This window comes from Talpa occidentalis, unplaced genomic scaffold, assembly GCF_014898055.3.
Source record: "Talpa occidentalis isolate TD23 unplaced genomic scaffold, MPIMG_talOcc4v2.1 talOcc4.9, whole genome shotgun sequence".
Classification (NCBI taxonomy): Eukaryota; Metazoa; Chordata; class Mammalia; order Eulipotyphla; family Talpidae; genus Talpa; species Talpa occidentalis.
In genome coordinates this window covers 85,634,831-85,660,244 of record NW_023605305.1, presented here as the reverse complement: position 1 = coordinate 85,660,244, position 25,414 = coordinate 85,634,831, and the positions used below count along the sequence as shown (strand labels likewise).

At 45.3% G+C, this 25,414-nt stretch overlaps 1 protein-coding gene across 6 annotated transcripts in view; it reads left to right on the top strand.

Annotated features, from left to right (window-relative positions):
• The window catches only part of ATP10B (ATPase phospholipid transporting 10B (putative)), a 342,867-nt gene extending 318,592 nt beyond the window's left edge, over positions 1-24,275 (top strand). For all 6 annotated transcript variants that reach the window (XM_054690976.1, XM_054690973.1, XM_037499109.2 and 3 more), the window contains 7 exons: positions 117-193; positions 1,517-1,642; positions 5,581-5,781; positions 7,009-7,089; positions 8,289-8,393; positions 17,992-18,179; positions 21,756-24,275. In XM_054690976.1, coding sequence (XP_054546951.1) covers positions 117-193; positions 1,517-1,642; positions 5,581-5,781; positions 7,009-7,089; positions 8,289-8,393; positions 17,992-18,179; positions 21,756-22,209 — 1,232 coding nt within the window. In that variant the 3' untranslated portion in view covers positions 22,210-24,275. The remainder of the gene's footprint in view (positions 1-116; positions 194-1,516; positions 1,643-5,580; positions 5,782-7,008; positions 7,090-8,288; positions 8,394-17,991; positions 18,180-21,755) is intronic.
• The last annotated feature ends 1,139 nt before the right edge of the window (positions 24,276-25,414 follow it).

Sequence of the window (25,414 nt, the reverse complement as noted above, 5' to 3'; positions counted from 1 at the left end):
CAGATTCAATTATGTCTAAATGGGGATGATTTACAGCCACTGGGATGACACCCCTCAGTGGCTGTGATGCAGCAGCTGGACCAGGAGTAAAGACACCTCTGCCCTCTCTTCTTCAGGTGATGGAGCAAATGACGTCAGCATGATTCAGGCTGCCGATGTTGGGATTGGAATAGCGGGACAGGAAGGCATGCAGGTATGGTTCCTGTCAACATTTCTTGTTTCTTCCTTCCGCCCCTTGGCCCTTTGTAGAAAGGGACGGAGTCCCCACAGTGTAAGAGAAACTCCTCCGAGAGCGTTGCAGAATTCTCCTCTGGAAAGGGGACTTTCCTGCTATGCATAACCTCTGCTCCCCACCCCCCCTGCCCATTCTCCAGACACAGAGGGCGGTCAAAGAATGCAGGGCCTTTTACAGGCAGCTGGGAAACCTGTATTCTAAAGCCAAATGGTACCAATAATTGGGGATCCTGAGCCTGCCTCTGATGCCTGCCCCTCCCTGGGACCTCCACCCACCTCCAAGGTCGCCACACTCTCCCTGAGCAATGACAAGTTATACACGCACTTGGAAACATTTTTTAATTGCCATTTTAGCCTCGATGGTTAGCTTGACCCACTTCATTGCTTGGTACATTCTAATAGGGCTACTTAATTTCATCAAGATACAGCTTGACTGGAACAAGCATCCTCACCTGCGCTGTGAACATGTCCCATTAAAAGCAGACTCTACCTTGTGGTTTTGAACCTTGAGCCACTGTACCCCACCACCCATGCAGAGGCCAGACTGGGCCTACAGCTGGTGATGAGGACGAAGGAACTCGAAGTCCAAAGTAGTTCCAAATGTTACATTTTGAGGACAGGTCACGTCTCTCAGGCACTTCATATGTCTCATCCCCGCTAACGTGAAGAGTTGCCATGAGCCTCAGGTGAGGAAGTGGAGGCTGAGAGTGGGGAAATCACCTGGCCAAGACTCATACCAGGATTTATGATCTGACACATCCACACCTCACACACTTGAAAGAGTACAAGGAGCTGTGTCTGGTTCCACGTCACCCCGAGGGCAGAGGACACATTTCAGCTCCGTGTGAAGGAAGAACTAGCCAATCAGCAGCCCCACCTGAATGTGGGATGGATGTGCCTGGTGGGGTGGCATGGCGTGTTCCAAGGGTTAGAATTGCTAGCCTGGGGGCCCCTCCTCTCTGGCTGGCCTTTGCTTCCACACATAAAGGACTATGAGAACAGCTTTTGGGTAAATGGAATGAGATGGAAGTTCAAGCCAGAAAAGAGTCACTTCCATTGAAACCATCCAATCTGCCCTTATTGAATTCTAGTGAGGTTTGGGTTTCCTGGAAGGGAGTGTAGGCTATGAGAGGCCAAAGGGCCACCGCAGGGTGACACATTATTCTGGGGATAGTCTTTCAGCCCCTGCCTGTTGGTACCTAAAATGGAGCCTCCTCCAGGGAGCCTTGCTGGTTCTTTGGTGGTTGTGCGTGGGAGCTGACGTCTCTGCTCTTCCCCTCAGGCCGTCATGTCCAGTGACTTTGCCATCTCCCGCTTCCGACACCTCAAGAAGCTACTGCTCGTGCATGGCCACTGGTGTTACTCACGCCTGGCCAGGATGGTGGTGTACTACTTGTACAAGAATGTGGTGAGTAGCCCTCCGGTCACCTCCCAGCAGCCCAGGACTCCTGTGGGGACCAGCTCTCCAGTGGTGGTAGAGAAAGCATGTCAGCAGGAGGGCAGGGAAAGTGATGCTGGGCAAGACAATGCACGTCTCTGGTCGATTTCTTCTTTGCTAAAATGGAGCTACTTATATTGTGCGGTGAGGGCGAGGACTCGCCATGGTATGTGGAAAGACACTGGCACAGAGGAGTTAGACATAGTTGATCATGACCTCAGTTTCACCATCTGTAAAATGGGTGGAACAGTAGTTCCTTTTTCACTTGTTTGCTGCGGATTAGAAGATGTCTTGTGCATGAAGTGACTTGCACAGAGTAATCACCCCGCAGAGTTAGCTCTATAGTTTGTATCATTGCCGCTGCTGTTTCTGAGAGGGACACCATAAATGAGCTGATTATTTTGACTGCATGGATGGAGCACTTGAAGAACTAGCTTGCCTTGTATCTTAGATTTCCTCCCAGATACTCACCCCCTGCAAGAGCTGCACCCCCACTCCTTGGGACTGGAGTCCCTGGCTTCTGCCTGAGCTCCTACATACCACTTCCCTGCAGGAAGTCCAGAGAGCATGCTGTGTGGTCTTAGAGAAATCACTTAACCTCTCTGAGCCTGTTTCTTCATCAATAATGTGGGAAGAACATGACTGTGATTCTTGAAGTATTACCAAGAGCTTTGTCAGAGCTCTGGAAAGCACTATACACATCCAAGCAATCCTGAAGGCATTATTGTACTCCCTAAGAAATATATTCATTTCTATTTTGTTGATAAGGACCCAAAGCAGACACACACCAATTGAGACATTTAAACAGTCAGAGGTGCATGTCTGAAAAGCCCTTAATAACAGTGGGTAGAGGAAGAAGTCACACCTTCCCTGAACCAAGGGAACTAACAAAGGTCTAAATTTTTCGTTATCTAGTTGAAGGACCTTTGAGTAATCCTCAAGCATCTCCAAATAGAATCCAATTCCTGTTTGCATGAGGAAAATGGGAGGATGCAGACCAGGCTGATGGAAAAGAAACACAGTAGGCAAGTAGCAGTTAGAAAATTGCATTTTTATTTTTTCCAACTCACTCTGGTGCCCCAGTCCTGCTTTCAGGCAATGGTCACAGTCAGAACCTTGCTCAGGAATGAGCCTTTCTGTGCAAAGTTCAATGCGTATGTAAATAAACAGCAGGACCAAAAATCATGTAAATGCGATAAACTGGATGGTAAGATTAATCCAGCAAGTCTATGCAAACAAGTCACTTGATTTGACTTGAAAGTCACTCAGAGCATGAAAGGCTATTTACTTAGAATTTAAAATGCCCCGCTTCATTTTTTTTTTCTTTTGGCCTCCAAAGGAATGGTTCTTTTGAATGAGCAGAACCTCTTCTCTGCATTAAATTTGCAAAATAGAAAAGGAAATGTTTCCAGCCAGCCCTGCTTTCAAAGCTTAAATGATATTTATTTCCAGTCCCAATGCAGTACTCTCAATGGCAATACAGATGCCACATTATCTCCCCATTGCAATTAGAGGGTGGAGCACAGACGACTTCCACATCCGAAACCAATTTCAGAGGGGATTAAAACCCAGCCTGCTCTGAAATTTGAACAATGAATTAATTACTGCACTGTAGCTGCTCAGGAGGAAGCGCAGGCGCCCCATCTTGGCGATGCTGTCCGGGTTCCCTGTGCTGCCCCCAGCCACCGAGCTTGCAGCAGGGAAGGGGACTGGGGAGTAAGGAAACTCTTGCAGGGTGAGTGTTAGGACAACAGTACTGCGATTTACTCTGTTTATTCAAATCATTAACCACTCCCACATGTGACAGTGGGTAAAGAGCAGGATCTAGACAGATGTGGCCCCTACCCTGAAGAGGTGTCCAGTCTCCATCAGAGCTCACTCGGCAAGGCTGGTCTGCAAAAGAAGAGGTAATGCTTTAGTACTAGTCAACTCTGCTGTCCTAGCTACTATTGATAATGTTGTCCTCTATAGGCAAGTGGTCTGAGACTGTATACACAGGACTGGAATCATGGAAATAGTACCATGACACCATTGCTATGACAGTATGCAAATAAACCGAGGTGGCCTTGTCCAGTAGAGCTTTGTACAGGTTGTCACCTCCTGTGACTTCTCAGGCTGTGGTTCGGACCAACAGTGTCAGAATCATCTAGGGGCTCATTGGAAATGCAGATCCTGAGGCCACACCCCAAGCCAGGTGATTCCTCTGAATCTTAAAGAATGACTAGGTTAGGGAGAAGGGAGTCAGAATGTAAACATTTCTGGTGCATATTCCTAGCGGGAGGTGAGGGTGCTGTGGATAGAAGGCCTGGAAACTCCACCTAATCAGCCAGGAAGGAAGCAACACTGCAGCTGTGACCTCACAAAGGGTAAATGTGAGGGAACCACTTGTCCTGCTGAGAAGGAAGAGGCTGGCAACCTCAGTCCAGATAGGAAGTAGTTCCAGCAGTTTAATTTTACAGCAGAGATTCCACAAGGAAGTGCAAGTGACTTACAGTAAAAACCCCAAGGCCACGGAGAAGGGAGCAGGTGATCGCACAGGCGCTGGGTCGGAGTGGTCTGGCTAAAACAAGCAGCCCAGCCTTGAGCTCTCCTCCAAATTCAGAGATCACCTTGTCAGACAAACCTCTAGAGAAAGGTCACACAAAAATCTTCAGGAACTTCTCAAAAACTTCTATAAAAATGCCACCTGCATTTTTGCATTAGTGGCATTTTTATAGAAAGTGAAAATGAACCTCCATATGGCCACCCTGTTTCTTCCTTCACAACCCTTAGTAAAAACCAGTATTAAATTAGAGTTCAGTAAGGACATCTCCGTAGAGACTAGGCCAGTGATATACACGCACATGGCACTTTCTTGCTTTAGCTAGGGCGTCTGCAAAGCCCTTTAGCACCGCTGGTGTGTGTGCAGCCAGATCACTTGCCTGTAGAGGACAACGTTAGCAATAGGCGATACATTATATTAATATAGTATTAGCATTCATATTCCTTATGCACAGTTGTTAGTTCAACTGCCATGTACAGGACACATCTAATAATGTGGTATATCCTACCATGCTGATCTGCTATAAGGCATAGTGCACAGCAGGGAATGACAAAATTGGGGGTTAGAATTAGGGGCTGAGAATGCTAGCTTGAATACAAACCTCCTGTTTGATTTCATAGAACATCCCTTACCCCTCGGCGCTCAACCACACAGACCTGAGAAGGTGTGGGACTCGCAGCTCCATGACCACATCCAAGTCTCCAAAGCACTTCACAGGGGGCAGAAAGCACCTGTGGCCGGGTCTGCTCAGGTGCGAATATGGAGACTGGGAAAGAGCTCTAGAAAGCAAAGCAACAGGTCAGCAGGGAATTTCCTTATCCAGCCTTCCAAGTTGTATGATGTAAGGAAAGTCTGGTGAGGGCAACCTTCTCCTGAAGCCCGGGTCCCACCAGGCTTCCTGCCCACGAGCCCATCGTCCCATCATCCTCCCTCAGGAGCTGCCTGGTGCTGATGATAATAACTACTAGATGGAACTAATACACCACTAATAGCTCCTGCCTGTCATGTAGCATGTCCCGGGGGCAAGATACTGATCTTTCCAATGCAAAGATGGCAAAATGCTCAGAAAGGTTAAGAAATTTGCTCAAGGTCACACAGCTAGTAAGACAAAACTGGGGATTTGAAATTAGGCCACGGCATCTCCAAAATCTATGCTCTAATCACCTGGCTCTGTTACCTTCCCCGCTGGGAGAGTTTGCTGCAGGGCATGCGGCAGCGGCCCTGTTAGGATTAGTTATCCCTAGTCCTCACAATGAGCCTGAGTGTTGCAAAGGAGGAAACTGGGCTCCAGCTCAATGCAGGTGGCTCATCACCGCTCCTAAGGCACCCACAGGTCTCCTCACGAGGCCATGCTCCGTGCCCACAGTGCTACGTCAACCTGCTCTTCTGGTACCAGTTCTTCTGTGGCTTCTCCGGCTCCACCATGATCGACTACTGGCAGATAATATTCTTCAATATCTTCTTCACCTCCTTGCCGCCACTTCTCTTTGGGATCCTTGATAAGGACATCTCTGCAGAAACGCTGCTGGCGGTGCCTGCTCTGTACAAGAGCGGCCAGAACTCCGAGGTGAGAGGGGCTGAGAATGCTAGCTTGAATATGAATCTCCTGTTTGAGGGGCCACAGAAGGGGCATCCTCAGTTTATCTCCTGTGTGGCCCAGTAATTCTGTCTGTTCCTGGTCTGTTGGTTGTGATAGACCAGACCAGTGGGTATTTAACCTTCTAATCATTTTGCCACACTATCCATCTGGGCCCCTACCTAGGAGAGTGGGGAGAGGACAACCCTTAGCCAGCCTCACTCTTAAGGCATCAACAAAAATCCCAAAAAGTCTCAGTTTGGGAACCCCTGGGACTAAAAGCTAGATTATCATCACCTGGTGGGACATTCATAACAATGCTTCTGCATCATGTCAGAAGGCAACATTTAGAACTCAAGGTTACACAAGGTCTAGAACTTTCTCATCTTGGGCAGACCAAGGCAGGCCTAGGAAGCCATGGGGGAAGTATTCCCATCAGGCAGAGAGGCCACACAGTGGGCATGCCAGGGGGTCAGACCAAACCCCTGAACATTCAAAGGGGAGTTCGGGGAAAGGGACACAGAAATGGCCACAAGCATCTCTGCACCTGGGGACAAGAAGAGCAAAGCCAGGTGCAGTGACAAAGAATCAAGCCTCAGCCCAGACAGTGGATGACAACCCAGCAACCCCTGCAGCTCAGGTAAGGGAGACAAGATGAGGGCAACCTTCCATAGGCAGGTTGGCCAAAGGACAGAGCCCGAGAATCTAACCTTCAGAGAAGTTAATGTAACCAAAATGTAAGCTGTGGTGGTTTCACTTTTCCAGAGAAGGCATGAAGAGTGAAACCCAAAATGACCCTCTTAGACTATGAGTGAGTCCTCCCTTTCACATGCCACTTACAATCTCAAAACTCACCAAGTTCGTATTAGCAGCAGCTTTAGTGCTAAGGACTGAGAATAATTAATAACTGAGCTTTTGCTAGGAATCAAAGCACAATCACATTTTGGCCTCTTAAAACTCAAGGAATTGGCTAGTGGTGTTTTTATCCATTTTTTATAGAAGAACCAATTCTCAGGTACAAATCCACAAGGTCACACAGTTAGTGTCAGAGCTGGGAGTTTGACTACGGTCTGTCCCCTTGAGTCCATGCTTTGAATCTCTGTAGTACCTTCAAGCTCAGAGGCATGGTAAGCACTCTCGTCTGCCCCACTATGCATTGTGTGTATGGAATCAAGGCTGCTTTGACAGTGGTAATGTGGCTATGCTCTTCCTTGGCAGTGCTACAACCTGTTTACTTTCTGGATTTCCATGGCAGATGCCTTCTACCAGAGCCTCGTCTGCTTCTTTATCCCTTACCTGGTAAGTGGTATACATCCCACTCTAGCCATACAAATCACAGGGAGGAACTGGTCCTGTTTATATGAAATCCTAGATGAGGCTCCAAACAGGTGACCTGCAGGCTACATCCAACCCAGGATATTTGAAAGGTCAGAATGCTTTACCCAACATTTTTATTTCTGCTGGTTTTTGGAAAAAAAATGAAATATTTTATTAAACAGGATTTTTTTATCTCCAAAATCCAGCATTGACTCACAGCCCTACTTAGATTGGACACATGTCCCACAGTTTGCCATAGTTCCCACCACTCTCTCCTGGCCACCTTCAATTATTTATTGTTTCCTACTTGACCACTGAAGGTATTTGAATTTATGAACATTGATTTATTTCGATTTGTGCTTCCCAAGGTCAAGGCAGCAAGCTCTAATAATAATGGATATTATATTATCTGAAATAAAAGCAGAAATGCGATAGCAGGGGATACTGGCCCCTTCTCTTTGGCTCTCCAGCTTAAAGAATGAGAACTTAGATGACAAAGAAGATTTGTAGTTCTCTTTGACCGAGAACCAGAATGAGCTATAATTGCTACCAGGTAAACCGTGTGTCCACCCAGCCTCTGGGCTCCTATTCCTCTGCAATGGGGAGGGTCAAGGATGCATTTTCAGCATAGAATGACTCCCCCAGGCAGGCTTCATCTCTTGCATCTTTTGCTCCTGCTCTCTCTCAACTGACCTACCATCCAGGACCATTTGGGGTTTCCATGCTCAACTCTGCCTTTCCCTTCTGTTTTCAGGAGACTTATGCCTCTATGGTCTCAACTGATCTGCCTCCTCTTCTGTACTCCCAGTGCCTCTGTTACACTCTCCCCCTCTTAAGCTGCACCACATGGCCCTATCTAGTAGGCCCTAAACTCCTTTAATGTGGACACAGATGTTTCTTTAACAATTGGCATCATCCCTGGTGGGTGCTCAATTCTTTATTCTACAATGCTCTGGAAAACCCATCATGGCTTCCTCTGATAAGCATGTTTCTAAATGATTCAGCCCTGTCAACTCATTCCTCATCCTGTCTGCTCCCTGGGTCAGTTTGACAAGGAGGGCAGCTGGATAGCTTCTCCTCTCCCCATCCCTTGTCCTCCCTTGACACCTGCCTCCACTGCTGCTTTCTAATCAGTGTCAAAAACAGCCCATCTGACAGTGCTGTATGTTCCTCCCCTGCAGACCTACAAGGATTCTGACATAGACGTCTTCACCTTTGGGACACCCATCAACACCATCTCCCTCACCACAATCCTCCTGCACCAGGCAATGGAAATGAAGACCTGGGTAAGTGCCCCAGAGGCTCCTGGACTTAAAACTGGATTCCTGTCCATTGACCACATTCATATATCTGAGTAGTCACACACCCTTTCATGGATACACCCTGAGTTCCCACATGTGTAGCAATAGAAACCTTGAGGTCACTGTACTTAACATGGAGCTGGGTTATAAAACTTAACAAGATATAGATGTAGAGAAGCTATAGAGAATAGAAGAGAGGTATTGAGTAGACAAGAGATATATAGGGGAGGAGAAATTGAGGGAGATGGGGGGGAGAGAAAGGAAAGGTGAAGATACTAAGACAACACAAGATAGGAAGAAGACAATAGGGGACATATAAAGGAGATCATTGATATAGTGGAAGATACAGAGAAAAAATGGAGCGTTAGAGACAACAGAGATGAGAGATAGTGGAGAGAGGAGAAAATATTGGAGAGGTGAAGTGGAAGGTAGAGAAGATACAGGTGAGAGGAGGAGGAGAGAGATAGTGTAGGAGAAAGATGTAAAGGAGAAATATAGAGGAGTGGAGAGATATAACAGCACAGGAGACATAGACAGAAGAGATAGAAGGTGAGGAAATGAGAAATATAGAGGAGACCATAGGAGAGATAGAGAGGACAGGAGAGAGGGAGAAGTGGAGAGAAAGAGGGTGAGAAGATAGAAGACAGGAAATACAGAAGTGAGTAGGGGAGAGATGGAGAGCCGGGGAGAAGAGAAATATAGAAATGGGATGTGGAAGATGTAGCTTGAAGTGGAATATGTAGGAAATATATGACACGCAGAGAGAAGAGATGAGGAGACAGAGATCTGAGAAGAGACATGGAGCTATATGAAAGAAATACCATAACTGGAGTGATATCAAGAGGAGCGCTGTAGAGAAGGAAGCGCTGAGTAGAGAGGAGATGTGGCGAGACGTGGAAAGAAGGGGTGAACCGGGGAGGAGAGGAAGGTTGTGTACATATGTGATGTGGAGAGATGATAGTTGAGGTTAGATTTCTACATATGGAGAGAAAAGGAGGAGAAATGAGGGTAGGGAGATGTGCAGTGGAGAGAGATGTGTGGGTGACATGTGGAAAGACATGGTGAAGAAAGTGTGGATAGGAGAGGTGCCATGAAGAGGAGAGACTGTAGAGGAGATGAGAGACATTGAGGGAAGAGATAAGACGTGAGTACTGAGTGGAGACACGTAGAGAGGAGAGATGTGGAGAGTAGCAAGTGAAGACGTGTGTAGAGCAGTGAAGTGGGAGAGGGGAAATGTAGAGAGAAGAGAGAGGACTGGGAGAGATGTAGAGAGAGGGGAGACAGAGAGAGACATCGAGGCTAGAGAGAGATGTGACCGATATGGAGAGGAAAACTATAAAGAGACTGCGGAGAAGAGAGCTGTGGAGAGGAGAGGGACAATTAGGAGAAATATGGAAAGATGGGGGGGAAATGTAGAGATATGGTGAGAAGAGTGGCGGAGGGATGCAGAGAGGAAAGGGGAGAAGTCAGGAGCGATGAAGAGATGTGCGGAGAGGAGAGTTGTATAGATATGGGTAACTCCCCTCTCCATAGGAGAGAAGTGTAGAAAACAGTTACAAAAAAGAGAGATGCAGTGATGTGGAGAGAGGAGAAGAGAGCTGTAGGAGGGAAGAGACTTAGATGCAAGGAGAGGAGAGAGATAGGATATTCATCGAGGAGAGCTGAACATACAGATGAAGAGGAAAGGATTGATATAATGGGGAGCTATAAAGAGGTATAGAGAAGACAGAGAGGAAAGAGAGATATAGAGGGGATGAGAGATGTAAAGGAGAACAGAGGAGAAATGTAGCAGAGAGGAGAGATATAGAGAGGTGGAAGGGTAGACTGATGTGGAGAGGAGAGATGAGATGGAGCTACAAGAAGACATAAGGGGATACATGAAAGAAGTAGAGTGATTGACGTGGAGAAATATAGAGAGGTAGGAAATATATAATCTCCACAACTGGCCTCTGCCTGTAACAGAATGGAGGAAGAGAAGAGGGTAAATTTAGAGAAATATGTAGAAGAAATGAACAGAAATAAAGAGATGAGGAGAGATGTGGAAGCACGTGGATAGCAGAGATGAGGAGAGGAACGGACAGATGTGGTAGGCGAGGAGCGATGATACTCAATGATAGATGTGCAGAGATGTGGAGATGGAACAGTGTGGAGAGAGGACAGGTAGAAAAACATGGAGAGGACGGGTGAGACAGAAAGGCAAGATGAGGAGAGGAAAGTTGTGTGGAGGAGAGACCACAGTTGAGGTTACATATTCTGAATATGAAGAGAAAAGGAGAAGCGAAATGAGGATAGAGTGGGGAGAGGAGCAGGTGACAGATATGGAAAGCATGGAGAGGAGAGGCACCATGAGAAGAGCGATGTGGAGAGGAAGGGAGGGAAAGAGGTGGGGAAATAGATGAGATGTGAGCAGGAGGTACCAGGTTAGATATAGAGAAGAGAGGACAGATGTGCAGAAACATGGCAAGGAGTGATATGATATACAGATGTGGAATGGAGAAGATAAGGAGCAATGTACTGAGGATAGGATAAGATGAAGAGGGAAGGCGATGTGGAGAATAGAGACATAGAAAGATGTGTAGAATACCAAATGGATACATGTGCAGACAAGAGATATAGAGAGAAGAGGTGTGCATTGGAGCTGAAAGACACATGGGGACAATAGGAGAGAGAGATATGTGGAGAAATGTGAGTCGAAGAGTTGTAGAGAGATGCTGGGTCAGAGATGAAGAGAAGAGATGTGGAGATGAGGTTTGTGGGTAGTAGAGATGGAAAGATGTGGAGAGAACCATGTGAAGATGTGTAGAGAAGAGAGGAGAGGTACTTACATGAGATGGAGAGGAGAGAACAGAGATAGAAAGAAGAGAGATGGAGCAGAGAGACTGAGCATAGAGCTGTAGGAGGATAGGAGGGCTAGAGGAAGGATGTAGAGCAGAGATTTAGAAAAGATGAGGAATAGCAAATAAGACATAGGAGAGAGATTCAAGAGATAGGAGAGCAAAGGAGATGTAGGGAAGAGACCTAGATGAGAGAGAGAGGAGAGTCCAAGGAGAGCTGAAAATAGAGATGAAGAGGGATACAGAAGAGAGAAGAATAGAGACAAGAGATTGAAGGGGAGGGAGAGATATTGAGATGTGGAAGGTGTAGACTGATGTGGAATCTGCAGGAAATATGACATGTGGAGAGGAGAGATGAGATGGAGATGAAAGATGTAGAGAAATATAAAGAGGTAGGAGATACATAATCTCCACAGCTGGCCTCTGCTGTAACAGAATGGAGGGAAGAGGCATAATTAGAAGATATGCAGGAGAGAGAAGAGGGGAAATGTGGAAGCATGTGGATAGCAGAGTAGCGGAGAGGAGAAATGAGGAGAGGTATGGACAGGTGTGGTAGGCGAGGAGAGATGATACTCAGTGATGGATGTGTAGAGCTATGAAGAGGCGAGTTATAGAGATGGAAGAACTGAAGCAATGTGGAGAAAGGAGATGTAGAGAAACATGGAGAGGCGTGGTTAGATGAAAGGCAAGATGAGAAAACATCTAAACAGATATGGATAGAGGAGAGATGTGGGGAAGAGAGGAAAGTTGTGCATAAGCGAGATCATAGTTGAAGTTATATATTCAAATATGAAGAGAAAAAAGGAGAAATGAGGATAGGAGTGGGGAGAGGTGTGTTGACAGATGTGGAAAGTGTGGAGAGGAGAGGATGGGAGGAAGAGATATGTAGATAGAGGAATGATGAGACTGAGAAAAGATGAAGGGAAATAGATGAGATGTGAGCAGCAGACATCAGGTTATATAGAGAGAAGAGAGGATAGATGTAAAGAAACATGGCAAGGAGCGAGGTGGAGAGAGGAGAGGTGTGGAGTGGAGAAGATTGATGAGGAGCAATCTATTGAGGAGAGGATAAAAGATGAAGAGGGGAGGAGATGAGATATGTGGAGAATAGAGATGTAGAAAGATGTGTGGAGTACCGAATAGAGACATGTGCAGGGAGAGATAAGAAGATAGTTGTGGAGATGAGAGATATAGAAACACATTGATAGGAGTTGTGTGCAGTGAAAGATGTGGAATCATGTGTGAGAGGATAGATGTGGAGTGGAGATGACTGATAAGGAGTGATGAGAGAGAAAGATGTGGCGAGATGAGATGTAGTGTGTACTGAGTAGATACATGTGGAGAGGAGAGTTGTGCGTAGTAGAAATGGAAAAACACAAAGATTTGGAGAGTACCAAGTGAAGACATGTGTAGAGAAGAGATGAGAGAGGAGAGGAAGGATTAACAGAGATGTGGATATGAGAGATGTTGGGAAGACTGGAGAAATGTGGAAAGTAGATATGGACAGATGGAGAGTGGGGGCGTATAGAGATGTGGAGAGATATGTAGTCAGTAGAAGAGAGATGACAAGAGGTGAGAGATGCGATGTGGTGCGGGGTTATATAGCTATGGAGAGGGGAGAAGCGGAGAGATGAGCATATGAGAAGTGTTGAGTGGGCAGGACTGATGTGGAGACATCTGGATAAGAGATTAGGAGAGTTGAGGGAAGCAAAGTAGAGAGGCATGGAGAGATGTGAGATTGGAGTAGAGACGTGGAAAGGAGAGAGATGGTGAGGAGAGGAGTGATGAGGATGGCAGAGCGACGATAATGACTTACATGTATGTAGCAAAGTAGTAACAACATCACTCTGTTAGTGGTTGCAATGTTTGCACATTAGGTGATTTTTATTGCCATTTTTAAAGACATATACATTGGGACAATGAGGTTAAGAAACATCCCCCCACATTTTTCAACATAGAAAGAAATAACTTTGGACACTGTACTAACAGTCTGAGTGTGTAGGATTGACCGGTAGGGGAGACCAATTGCCAGAAAGATTTATCCTTAACCAAGCTGAACTGGCTCTTTCTAGAAGTATAGTACTCATTAAAATTTAAGCAAACCAGGGCCTCCCTGGTGATGCAGGGGGTTGAGTCTTAGTACTGTAAAGCACAAGTTCAATCCCTGGCCAGGGAGGTGACCCACATGGCACAGCAGACCTCTCCTGACTCACCCGCTGCTCCCCTCAGCAGTGTATTTCAGTAGATCCACCTGTTCTGCTACCCACTCTGTCTCCGGTGAATCCTCTCACCCTCCTGCACCTCTGGCCTACACCCCAGCTCTTGTGTGCATAAATAAATAAATCTTTAATAAAAAATTTAAGAAAACTGCCCCCAAGTAAGCGCAATGAGTCCCCTGCATCAGAACGTCCCAAAATAGACCAGACCCTGACACACTGGGCAGTGGCTGACGAGAGCCACCCCAGAGGACGTGCAGGACACAGCATTCCCTGTTTGAAATCCCTTCTGCCAGTGACTAACAAAGTGATAAGACCCTAAAGGCACAGCCAAGGTTGAGTCCAGGACCCATTTCTTCCTGGACCCCCAGCACCAGGATAAACTGCAACACAGTGGGGAGGAGAAGGCCTGGGCAGCTCAGGCTTTCTGGGAGCACATATGGCAGAGAGGATGGGGGATGGTTCCGACTCCAGACAGGAAAGGGATACTGGCCCCCCTTGACTGCCAGATACAAGGTCTGGGCTAGAGTTCTGCACTCAAGAAAGGAAGCTGAAGGAAAGAGATGTCCAAAGCTATTCAGACTTAGTTTTTCCAGAAGCTGTGAGGGAAGGAAGCAAGAGTCAATGATGTAACTTCCAGTAAAAGCAGGCTAAGGAATCCTTTAGAACTCTTGAAAATGAAAAATGGTCATTGAAGTTAAAAGCATTATTTGTGGGATCCACTCTAGGTGGACACTATTCTTCCAGAACAGTGGCTGGAAGAAGTGATTCCAGCGTCCACTTCACAGGAATCCCAGAAGGAGGAGAGGATGGGACAGAAGCGCTATTTGAAGAGATAATCAGTGAGAAACCATCAAAATAAATCTGATGTGTCACCCGAATAGATCATAGTTAAACTGCAGCATAACAGCCATAGAGACCTCTGAAAGTCTAGCAGAAATTATGGGCAATGACTTAAAGAACAAATGTGGGCAATGACTTAAAAAAAAAAAAAAAAACAGCAACAGAAACCAATGGAGTGATTCTCTTCAAAAAGCTGAGGGGAGTGACAAAAGGAGCCACACTATCACTGAGCGCTAGAGCAAAGGAAAAGACATTCTCAGCTAAACTCTAACAAGCCAGAGCCTCACAAGGCATATACTTCTGCAAGAACATAGAAGCTGTGCATCCCTGGTGGCACACGGGTTAAAGTCTCAGCCCTATCAAGCTATCACTAGCCACTGTGGCATGAGTTCCATGCCAGCCAGGAAGCTACCCACATGGCGCGGCAGACCTCTCCTGTCTCTCCCACTGCTCCCCTCAGCAGTGTATTTCAGTCAGTCTGCCTGTTCTGTTCTTCACTCTCTCTGGTGAACCCTCTCACTCCCCACACCTCTGGCCTACACACCAGTTCTTGTATGCATTAATAAAAATAATCTTTTAAAAAGAATGTAAAAACTAAACTGGTAAGAAATAACAATGGTTTGAAACAGGTAATTTATGCTGAAACCTTCATTGTAGATAAGGGGACAGAAATGCATATTTAACTATAAATTTTTCCAAGTAAGTTCACACTTCATATCTTTTTATTTTGGAATGCAAAGAAAAGGGAAGGAAGAAAAATATAGGAACCTATCAATCCTCAGGCTGTAAGGAAGATGAGAGGGTAAGAAAAGAAAGCAGTACTCAAAATATATCAGTACTGGACCTCCCCGGTGGCGCAGCGGTTGAGCGCTGGGTTGCGAAGCTGCCTGCAGCCTCTGCAGCACTGGTTCGATCCCCGGCTGCTCCCCGGCCACGGGAGGAGGGTCCCACATGGCGCGCAGACCTCTCCTGCCACCCGCTGCTCCCCTCAGCAGTGTACTTCGGTCCTTCTGCCTGCTCTGCTCCCCGCTCTGGCTCTGGTGAATTCTCTCACCCTCCCGCGCTTCTGACTGTACCCAGTGCTTGTATAAATAAATAAAAATAAATCTTTAAAAAAAAAAATATATATATATATCAGTACTGTTATAAATTTAAATGGACTTAATTCACCTATTAAGAAGCAGAAGTTATGCTTGGACATTTTTTTCACCTAGAAATATAAGAAATGGACAATCACTATGAGATTTTTATATGATTTTATCAGAAACATATATCAAATAACAAAGGCTATAGAAGTTTTCAATCATCACATTTGATCAATATATAAAAACCCCACACCAAGCCAAAGGCAAAGCATGCATGATTTTCAGACACAGACACACCATTTACCAGAAAATTAAAAGATGGAATTCTGAATCAAAAGAAATTTAAATCAGTATCAGAAATTCCATGTTATGATACTTATATAAGCATTAAAAGATTGTCCCCAAAAACCTAACATGTAAAGTTGTAAATAACTTAAGGTCAAGAGTAAATCACAGTGGATCCTATAACAAACTTCTAGATGGTGGGATGTGGCAGAGCAAACTTTTGAGATATAGCTAAAGCCTTCGTTATTTAAAAAAAAAAATCAAATTCGAGTAAGTTGAGAAATCAACTGAAGAAGATACAGAATGAGGGGAAATCAAGGAGACAACAGGAAAGCGTGGTTCCTATTGTGATAGGTGAGCCCTGAGCCCAAATGAGAGCTCATATCTGGGGAAACTGAGCCCAGACACAAGAAGATCACAAGAGGCTCCTAGGAGTGAAAGGACTATGCTTATAGGTGGAATCAATTTTTTAAATATTAAAAGATTGAAATTTTAAATCAAGCTGATATTTCTTCAAATGTATAGCTTACCAAAAAATAATCAAGCTCATTCTGCAGATTGCCCCCCTCAAAAAAAAAAATCACCACTAGAGAAGCCAAGGAGCTAATCCTATCCCCAAGACATCAGGCCTAGAGGATTAGAAGGTGAGCTTGATAGCTCATAAATCGGGCTTATCTGCCCCTTACACCATTTTTTTTTTCCCATGATTTAGAAAAACTAGGCAGAGGACATTATCCCCCCACTTACAGAAGTACACACACCATGCAGACAGAAATCAACAGTGGCCTTACAGGACCAATTAGACAAGAAGGATGTCATGGATATTTATGGAGCATTCCACCCAAAACAGACTACATGCTCTTCAAGCCACATGGGACATTCTCAAGGGTAACCATTTGTTGGGACAGGAAGAATCTCAGTTTCTGAAGGCTGAAATCAAACATTTTTAGGGGGATCACAATGGTATGAAAATGGAAATCAAGCAGAGGAAGAGACTAGGCATGCTGTTGAACAGGTATTGAGTCAATGAGAAAATCAAAACAGTATCTGGAGACAAATGAAGAACCTACAAAACACAGCAGAAGGTCCTGGGAGGGCTGTTTAGAGCAAGAAAGGCTGCCTCAGGAAACAAAAAAATCAACACTTGTACCTAAAGGAACTAGAAAAAGAAAAAAAGTCACTAGCAGGAAAGAGCTAATAAAAATTAGAGCAGAAACAAAATAATAAACAAAAGACCTTTCAGAAGATCTAGGACACCAAGAGCTGATTCTTTGAAAAAAGTAGACAAACCTCTATCTGGATTCACAGGGAAGAAGAAAGAAACCACTGGAAATCTAGAAATGGAGTGTGTCACTTTCAGACTAGCATAGGAGGAAAACGAATTTGCTGGAAATAGGAAGTTGAAAAGAGGCTAAGAACGGGGAAGGGAGAGAGCATAGCAAGGACTGAAGAGCAGAGGCGGCGACACTGCTTTGCAAAGGGATCAACTACAGCCACGTGGGACGTGGAGCCATCTCACAGATGGAGGGCAGACAGGCAAATCCCACCAAATAGGATTCTCTTTCTGTTAGATTTTAAAACAGGGTCCATAACAACCCAAATGCCTAATAAATAGATGACTGGATCAAGAAGATGTGGTATATATACACAATGGAATATTACTCAGCAGTCAAAAAAGATAAACTCATGCCATTCGCAGCAACTTGGATGGAGCTGGAAGTGATTATGCTCAGCAAAATAAGCCACAAAGAAAAAGAAAAATATCAGATGGTTTCACTTATAGGAGGAATGTAGAGGAACCAAATAAGGGATCAGGAAAAAAAGTAACTGCAATGAATTATAATTCAAAATCAAGAGGCAGCCATAGACCAGAGACATTCTGTAGGGAAGGAAGAGAGAGAGGGAGCAGGACAGGGCTGGGAAGAGCACAAGGGACTATGGTGATGGTGCATGGGCGAACTGGTTCTGGAAATTTCATGGGAAATCATACATTGTACAAAAATGAAGGATGATGTAGTAAATATACATATAAAAAAAAACAGGCTCCACAGGGAATCATAGGCGATGGTACTAAAAGGGTAGCATGGAAATTATCACCAAGCCACAGGTGGACAACGACTTAGGGGTATGAGGGTAGTGTGTGTTCAAACTTTGGCTCACAGCAACATGGATGTTGGCTTTTTCACCATCCACCCAGCTGCTCGCTTTTTTGAACAGTGTTTCTATATGTAGCATTTGCCAAACACTGAAAGCCACAAGTAGCATGACTGGGCTAAACCGCTATGCCCCCCTAACCAAGTTCCCTTCTTTCCTTCCCCAGACCATTATTCATGGCATCGTTCTCGTGGGCAGCTTCCTGATGTACTTTGTGGTGTCCCTCCTGTACCACGCCACCTGCGTCGTCTGCAACAGTCCCACCAACCCCTACTGGGTGATGGAAGGCCAGCTCTCGGACCCCACATTCTACCTCGTCTGCTTCCTCACACCAGTGGCAGCCCTGCTTCCAAGGTTTGCACGGGGGAATGTTTCCCTAGAGCTGTTCATCTCCCCACCATTAGCCATTCCCTAAGTGGCAATGTGACCTCTGCTCCATCCCAGAGGCAGTCATTTCAAAAATAAGATGCAAGGGCAGAAGGAACCCTGAGCTAGGACAGAACAGCATGGATTCTGGCCCCAGGTCAGGGAGAGCAGCAGTCACTCAGTCTGGCATGGATATGACACCTGTAACATGAGAGTAATAATCCCCACACCCTGCCTTACATGTTTGTTTCGAATACAAGGAACCATTTTGAAAAAGTCCTTTGTTAGCCCAGAAGTATTGCACTCAGACGCCTTCCAGGACAGGCAAGTGACTGCAGGTGAGCAGGCAAGCAGCTCAGGTGAAGCAGAAATGGGAGAAAGGTCTCCACTTCACCCTCGCTGTACCACAGGGAAAAAGCAAGTCCAGCACACTTGTATTTCCCAGAAATACAGGTTTGCATGACATAGCCAACTTTTTATTCTCTTAAGTATTTTGTTGAGGGAATGCTGGTTTACAACAGCATACGGTCTTAAAGGTACAAGTTCACACCTCCTCAGATAGGATGCCACTCAGCATCAAAGCCCCAATAATCCTCCCCCACCATCGACCCTTGGTTGCCTCAATTCTACAATCAGATTTCTAGGGTTAATTCTGTCTGTTCCTTTATTTCTCTATAGTCCACATAAGTGAAAGCATACCATATTTGCTTCTCCTCCTATGATTTATTTCACACAATCCCCTCCAGTTCTGTTCAAGTTCCACAAATGGCAAGATTTCACCCTTGTATAGCTGCATAGTATTCCACTGTATAAATACCACATCTTCTTAATCTACTCGTTCTAGATTGTTTCCATAACTTGGAAAATAACCAACTTCCTGTTACTACTCAAATTTGTAAACACATCCACAAAACTTGTATTGGCCAAATAAATTCTCTGTGCCCGAGACTATAAATCTTCTGCAGTTTCCTTTTCCAGAGAAATAGTAACAACTACCACAATGCCTCCATTTCCATAGAGCTCACTAAATACACAACCTGTGATAACCCCTCATTTTTCTTTTGATCACTGAGAAGTCAGGCAGAGCTGTGCTAGTGTCCCACCTGCTCCCGGGCCTCCAGCATGCATCCACAAGCCCACTATCAATCACAGCAGGAGCCACTGTTTCCTTCTCCAACCCATGCTCTATAGTCAGAGCTGTAGATCAATTTCACAGTCATGCACCTCAGACAAGACTTAGCCCCTGCTGCATCCTCAGGGTCTCGCCACCCTGAACGCTGAAGTTGAGCCACTGGAAGCTGCAGTCTCCAGGCCCTGGAACCACTGTGCAGAACTTTTTCACATCCAAAATTAGACCAAGAGCTCTCAGGGGGCATTGCTTCCTTTAATTAGTTGGGCAACTTGCTTGATCTATTTTGGTGCAGAACTTAGACCTGTGTTGCAGAATTGGATGCTGAAAATCCAAGATGGCAAATACTATGTTGTTGAGTCACATGTAGTTACTATGTAGGCACTGTGTGCATGGCCTCCCTGCTTGCCCCTGTTCATGTCTATAGGCTCATCTCCCCCATAACCCGCTTTAAAGTTTGGGCTCGACTCCACCAAGTTTCTGGTGCTTCCCCAAGGGCCCATGCCCTCTTGTCTCCCTGCTTTTGTTTATTCAGATGCCCTATGTGGTGCATAGTTCAGATATGAACTATGCTACAAGCCTTCCATGACTTTACCTACCTTTCTCAGGCTGAAACAGGTGCCCCCTTTTGATTTCCATTTTTTGGGTGTATCTACCATTTAATGATTTGATTTATTATAAATTACATGACAGATTCCTGGAAACAAGATAGCTTCTTTATCACCATATAATGAGTGCCCAGCACAGTTCCTGTCCTGTAGGCTACACTCAGAGAGAAATGGATGTTAAAGCAAAAGGAAGATGAGTAAAATGGGACTCATACTCTTAAGATGCCTACAGTCCAGTACACAGTTAGACAGATGGATCCAAGACCGAAACCCTTGAAGTATCCTGGGGAAGCCATTGAGAGCAAGCATTAGGGGGTATTCTCACCCCACCCCTTCTCAGTCCAATCCCCAGGGAGAGAGACCCTGGGGATTGTGCCATCATTGGAAAGGGGCATCAAATTATGCAGGTTAATTCATTTTGACCACACTTCGGGAGTTTAATGCTGTTGTGATCACCACCGAGGCACACCAAAGACAGTGCGCCTCTGTTCTGTATCTTATTTGGGGTGTGGGAAGAAGAAGTGATCAACCCCATATTCTTTGTCTCGCCCTTGGTTGGGAAACTCAGAGCCAAAGTCAACCAGCTCAATGAGGATAGTTGAAAAGTATGAGAAGACTGTTGACACATGCTTTGAACAGATAAGCACTCAACATTACCGCTTGTTGAACAGATGAGAGGTCAATTAAGGGAAAGTCAGCAAATATTTCCTTGCCAGTTACCATGGTGACCACAGAACTTAATAACAGACTAAGTGAAGATTTGACTTGAGTTTCTGTTTACGAAGAAAGGCCAAGAGATTTCTTCTGATAGTGATAGGATTATATTAATAGTTCTAAGGACGGCTGACATGCTATCTTGGCACAGTTTTGTTGAAATCTACATAAGTTGTTTGCTGTAGAGAACTATTTATTTACTTAAAGTTTAAACTGTCTATCATAATGGAGATTGGTCTCACTCACCCAGCTTTTTGATAATTAGCCCACTGACAGGGACCCCACTTGTTTTGATCTAATTAATTCAACCAGTTTAAAAAATTTTCAGATTCTCCCCAACTAGAAATATATTTTACAGAGAAGACAAAAGAAATGAACACAGTCACTTTAGAGACAGCATACAGTGCTGCATTTCATTAGCACCAGTAGAGGACACCAGTGCTTCCACCCTGTTCCCTCAGCCTCAGTGACCCAAAACTTTGTTTTGTTTTGTATGAGATCTCTGCCTTTTGCCAACAGTCTTGATTTTTTTTTCTCTCCTACTTCTTTGTCTCCTTTGCTGGTTCATGTCCTTGATGTGGTGGACAATCAAATTTCTTGTCTCCTAACTTTATATTCTCTCCATAGATATGGCAACCACTACTGTAAAAATGAAATATATCTTGACAAGATGAATCCCCACTATGAATTCCCATTCCAAATCTCTCTCCTGAATCCCAGAAACATCCTTCTAGCAACTAGGCATATTAAGTCTCCACTAGGCATCCACTAGGCATATTAAGTCTCAGAAAACTGGGCAACGTCTATCAATTAACTCATGATCCACCCTCTAAGGAACTTGGGTCTCTTCCTCATCTTCCCAAGGGGAACCCTAAGTAGCAACCACACAGGATTGTTGGAAAAACAAGGTCAGTTGACAATATGCAAAGCACTCACAATATTCCCTCTGCTCCAGGGTTCCTGAGTCTCAGATGTGCTGGCTACTAGTCAGGAGTTCAGCTAAGAAGTTCCCCACTAAACCTGGTTGGGGAGTTGGATTCTAAGCCCCCTTTCAATGCTGAAATTCAAGAAGGAGCAGAATTCAGGAAATGACTTTCTTCTGTTTCCCACCAGGTACTTTTTCCTGTCTCTACAAGGGACATATGGGAAGTCTCTAATCTCAAAAGCTCAGAAAATTGACAAACTCCCCTCGGATAAGAGAAACCTGGAAATCCAGAACTGGAAGAGCAGACAGAAACCTGGCCCCATCCCTGAAGAGGCTCAGCCTACCCACCGGCAAGTGCCACCTGACCCAGGACTGGACTTCCAGGCCAGCACCCCAAAGAGCTCTAGCCCTCCCAGGTGGAAATGTAAGGAAGAGGGGGCACTATGTGGAGAGAAAAGCAGCAGAGACCATGTGAGGGATTCCCCGTGCTCAGGGGACTCCTCAGCTAAACCCTCCGCTGGGGAACACCTTCTGGGGCCTAGTGATATGGCTTCTGGAGCCTACTCACACGGACAAGCCAACAAGAGCCGGCCCTCGAGCAGAGGCAGCCACCGCCGATCCCAGAGTTCACTGACCATATGAGGGGCGGCAGACTTCTTACAGACTCAGAGGGAGCCACCCAGTCCCTGGCCTCAATGACTCATGATTCTTCTTCTCATGGAGGAGACTTGACTTCCTCAGAGGAGCCCTAGCCCCAAGGGGTTGAGACAAATGGGAACTGGAAATCCATCAACATGTGTTTTCACTGGCTCCCAGGAAACACATCTTGCAAACAGCAGTTTAGAAGGAAGCTCTTTTTGAAGTTTTCAGCCCCGAGACCTCCTTCTGACTTTCTAGATGACAACAGCCTAGGACCCAAGGCAACTAAGCCTTAAGTTTCTAAGATTCCAAGAAATGAATTGATCCGGGCAATATCTTGGGATGTGGAAAGTTCTGGGTTATTCAGGCCACTGCCTTACCCCTCAGGGCCAAGATTTAAAGAACCCCCACACCTTAGTGCTCCATCTGAACTCTATGACAGAGCTCAATCTGCCTGTTGTCTCTAAGTCAAAGAAGAATCACTCTGAAGATTTCAAACTAAATTTGAACTCAGTGCCACAGAAGCGCAGAGAACAGAGCATGCTAAAGGGAATTGGTAGACCAGAAACCCTCTGCTTCAGCTAATTGACTGTAGTCTGGGGAAGGTACTGAGAGGACATGGGCAGCACTTTCTCTAGCTATTTATTTATTTTTAAAATCAAAGTGCCTGTCCTCGTTCAGTTCTTAGAACAGGAAAACTAAGGTCAGGAGATCTTAGCACATGAGCTAAGAATAGACCTATAGGATAGAGCAACTCTCAGCTCAAACAAGAACATCTCAAAGGGTAGGGCCAATGTTAACACTGTGTTTATTGGGCTTATCCCAGAGTATCACCCTGTGCACAACACTAGCACATACTTCAGTTTAATTAGGTAGAGTCACAGTAAACCCCACTTCACCAGGAAAAGGAGAACAGTGTAGCTAACTCCTGCCAAGAGGTCATAAGTAAAGAACTAGAAGAGCTCAAAACAGCCTTGTAATAAAAGAATAGATGATAGAATTGTTTGCCAAGAGAAACTAGGTCTACTATGGCCAGGATGACGCATCCCTGGTCTTTTTATGGTAAGTCAAAGAGGGTTACTGAGCCATCCTTCCTTACAGTCAAGTCCCTATATGTTAGGGGTTGGATGTGACAAGGCTTTAAGGCTTAGTTGACTTATCACTAGAATTACTACTTAGCAAAGATTCCCAAAAAGATCTCAATTGTCAAGTTGGCAACTGGCTGCTGATCTGGAGGGGACATTTGGGGCATTATCGTGGAACCAGTACACTGAATCATTTCCAGTGACCCTGCCGCTGAATGATGCCAGCACTAGCCAGGCAGAGGTCATTCAGGGACTCCTACAGTAGAGCTGCAAGAGAAGAGCAGCAAAGCAGTAAGAATATGAATTGTCCCAAATGACTGGATGGAGCCAAAATTCAGATCTCAGGGATACCCCTTTCTCCATGCAATGCCTGCCCACTCCTGAAAGCCAGATGAGACTGGTAGGGTGGTTCAGAAAAGAACACAGTAGTGGGAAGCACCATAGCCTTGGGAGGTCTGGATTTGCTCTGCCCCATACTCGCTAGGGGCCAGAGCCCTTGGAGCAAGATACCACACCTCCCAAGCTTGGCATAAAGATAGGGACATGTGAAAGTAGCACTATCAATTATACCACAGAGCTGAGGGGGGAAATGTGGTGGGGAAGTTGAGGAAATGTCTGACTACTGTACCTAAATCCCAAACCACACCCAGCACTGTGGGGCTGCTCTCTTGCCTGCACGACTCATCTTTCCAGTTTGCCTGGGACTTTCCCAGGTTTAGCACTGAAAGTTCCTCAGCCTGGGCAACTCCTCAGTCCTGGGCCAGTTGGGACAACTGGTCACCTACTCATGTCCCTCTTTCTATACCAACTGTGACAGCCCAGTGTGCCACCTTAGAGGGAAAGGATATAACAACTGTCTCCTTCCCCTACAACAATGTTAGTGATTGTATTCAGTACACTTTTATACTTTTATGAATTTTACTGAGTGACTGGACATGTCATCTTTTATTAGAAGAAAAAAAAAATAAACATGGTTTTGTCATAGTTGCCTGCAGTTCTGAGTACATTCTCATCCATCCATCTATTCTTTGTAGTCATTCATTCATCTTTCTATATGCAAATAAGTCCCTATTAAATGATTAGTAGTGTGTTAGGGACTGTCAGGAACTCAACCCCTGTCTTCAAGGCACTCATAGCCTTGCTGGACATAGACTATCAGAGCCATATTTGATCTAGCGTAAGTGGCTCTGAGAATTAGAAGCAGCACACCCACTCTCAGTTTTCCTGAAACTCAGACCTGGCAACTCCCCTCCTCCTCAAGTCTGACTCTAACCTCAAACCCCAGAATGCCTTAAAATGCCTCTTTTCATTCACTGGGCAAATGAATAGTGAGCACCTACTCTCTACAGCACTGTGTCAGATGGCTGGGATAAACTAAGAAGGAAAACAGACCCAGCTCCCGTCCTCTAGGGGTTTATCATCTAGAAGGGGGACACAGACAATATTCAAGGAAACCAACGTGAAACAAACTACACACAAAGGAAGCCAGAACGGAGGAGAGAGGGTATGAGTCCCAGGGTGTCACAGAAGAGAGGTTTCAGCTGTGAACTGCACGATGAAAGCATGACACCATTCTAGACGAACATTTGTTGTGTCTGTGCTATGCCTAGAGCAGTCACTTCAACAGTCCAAGCTTAGAGGCAAGACTAATATGTGTGAACAGCAGAAAGGAATACTGAAACAATTCTGGGTTCTTGAGATCATCATTGAGCCCCTGTGAACTGAAGCATGAAAGCATGATACCATTCTAGATGGAGAGAATAGAGAGAGCCCTAAAAAAGAAAATTTTATATATTAAAAAAAAAAAGAACAAAAGAACAAAAAATGGTTGACTAGAACTCAGTAAGCAAGAGGAAGTGCTCATAACAATGCAGTAACATCTGTGTCAGCTTACAGCACACCAGGCCCAGGCTGAAGCCTCGCCATCATGTAGACCTCACAGCGACCCTATGTAGAAATACGATTATTCTCCCAGAATTCAGCTTGTGTAACGTAACCAGCCACTTCAAAAGTTTAGAGGACGAACACAGTTATTCATGTGCTCACAGTGCTGAGTGGGCAATTTGGGCCAAGACTACTGGGGTCTGGTGACACATCCTCATGGATGTCAACCCCACTGTGCG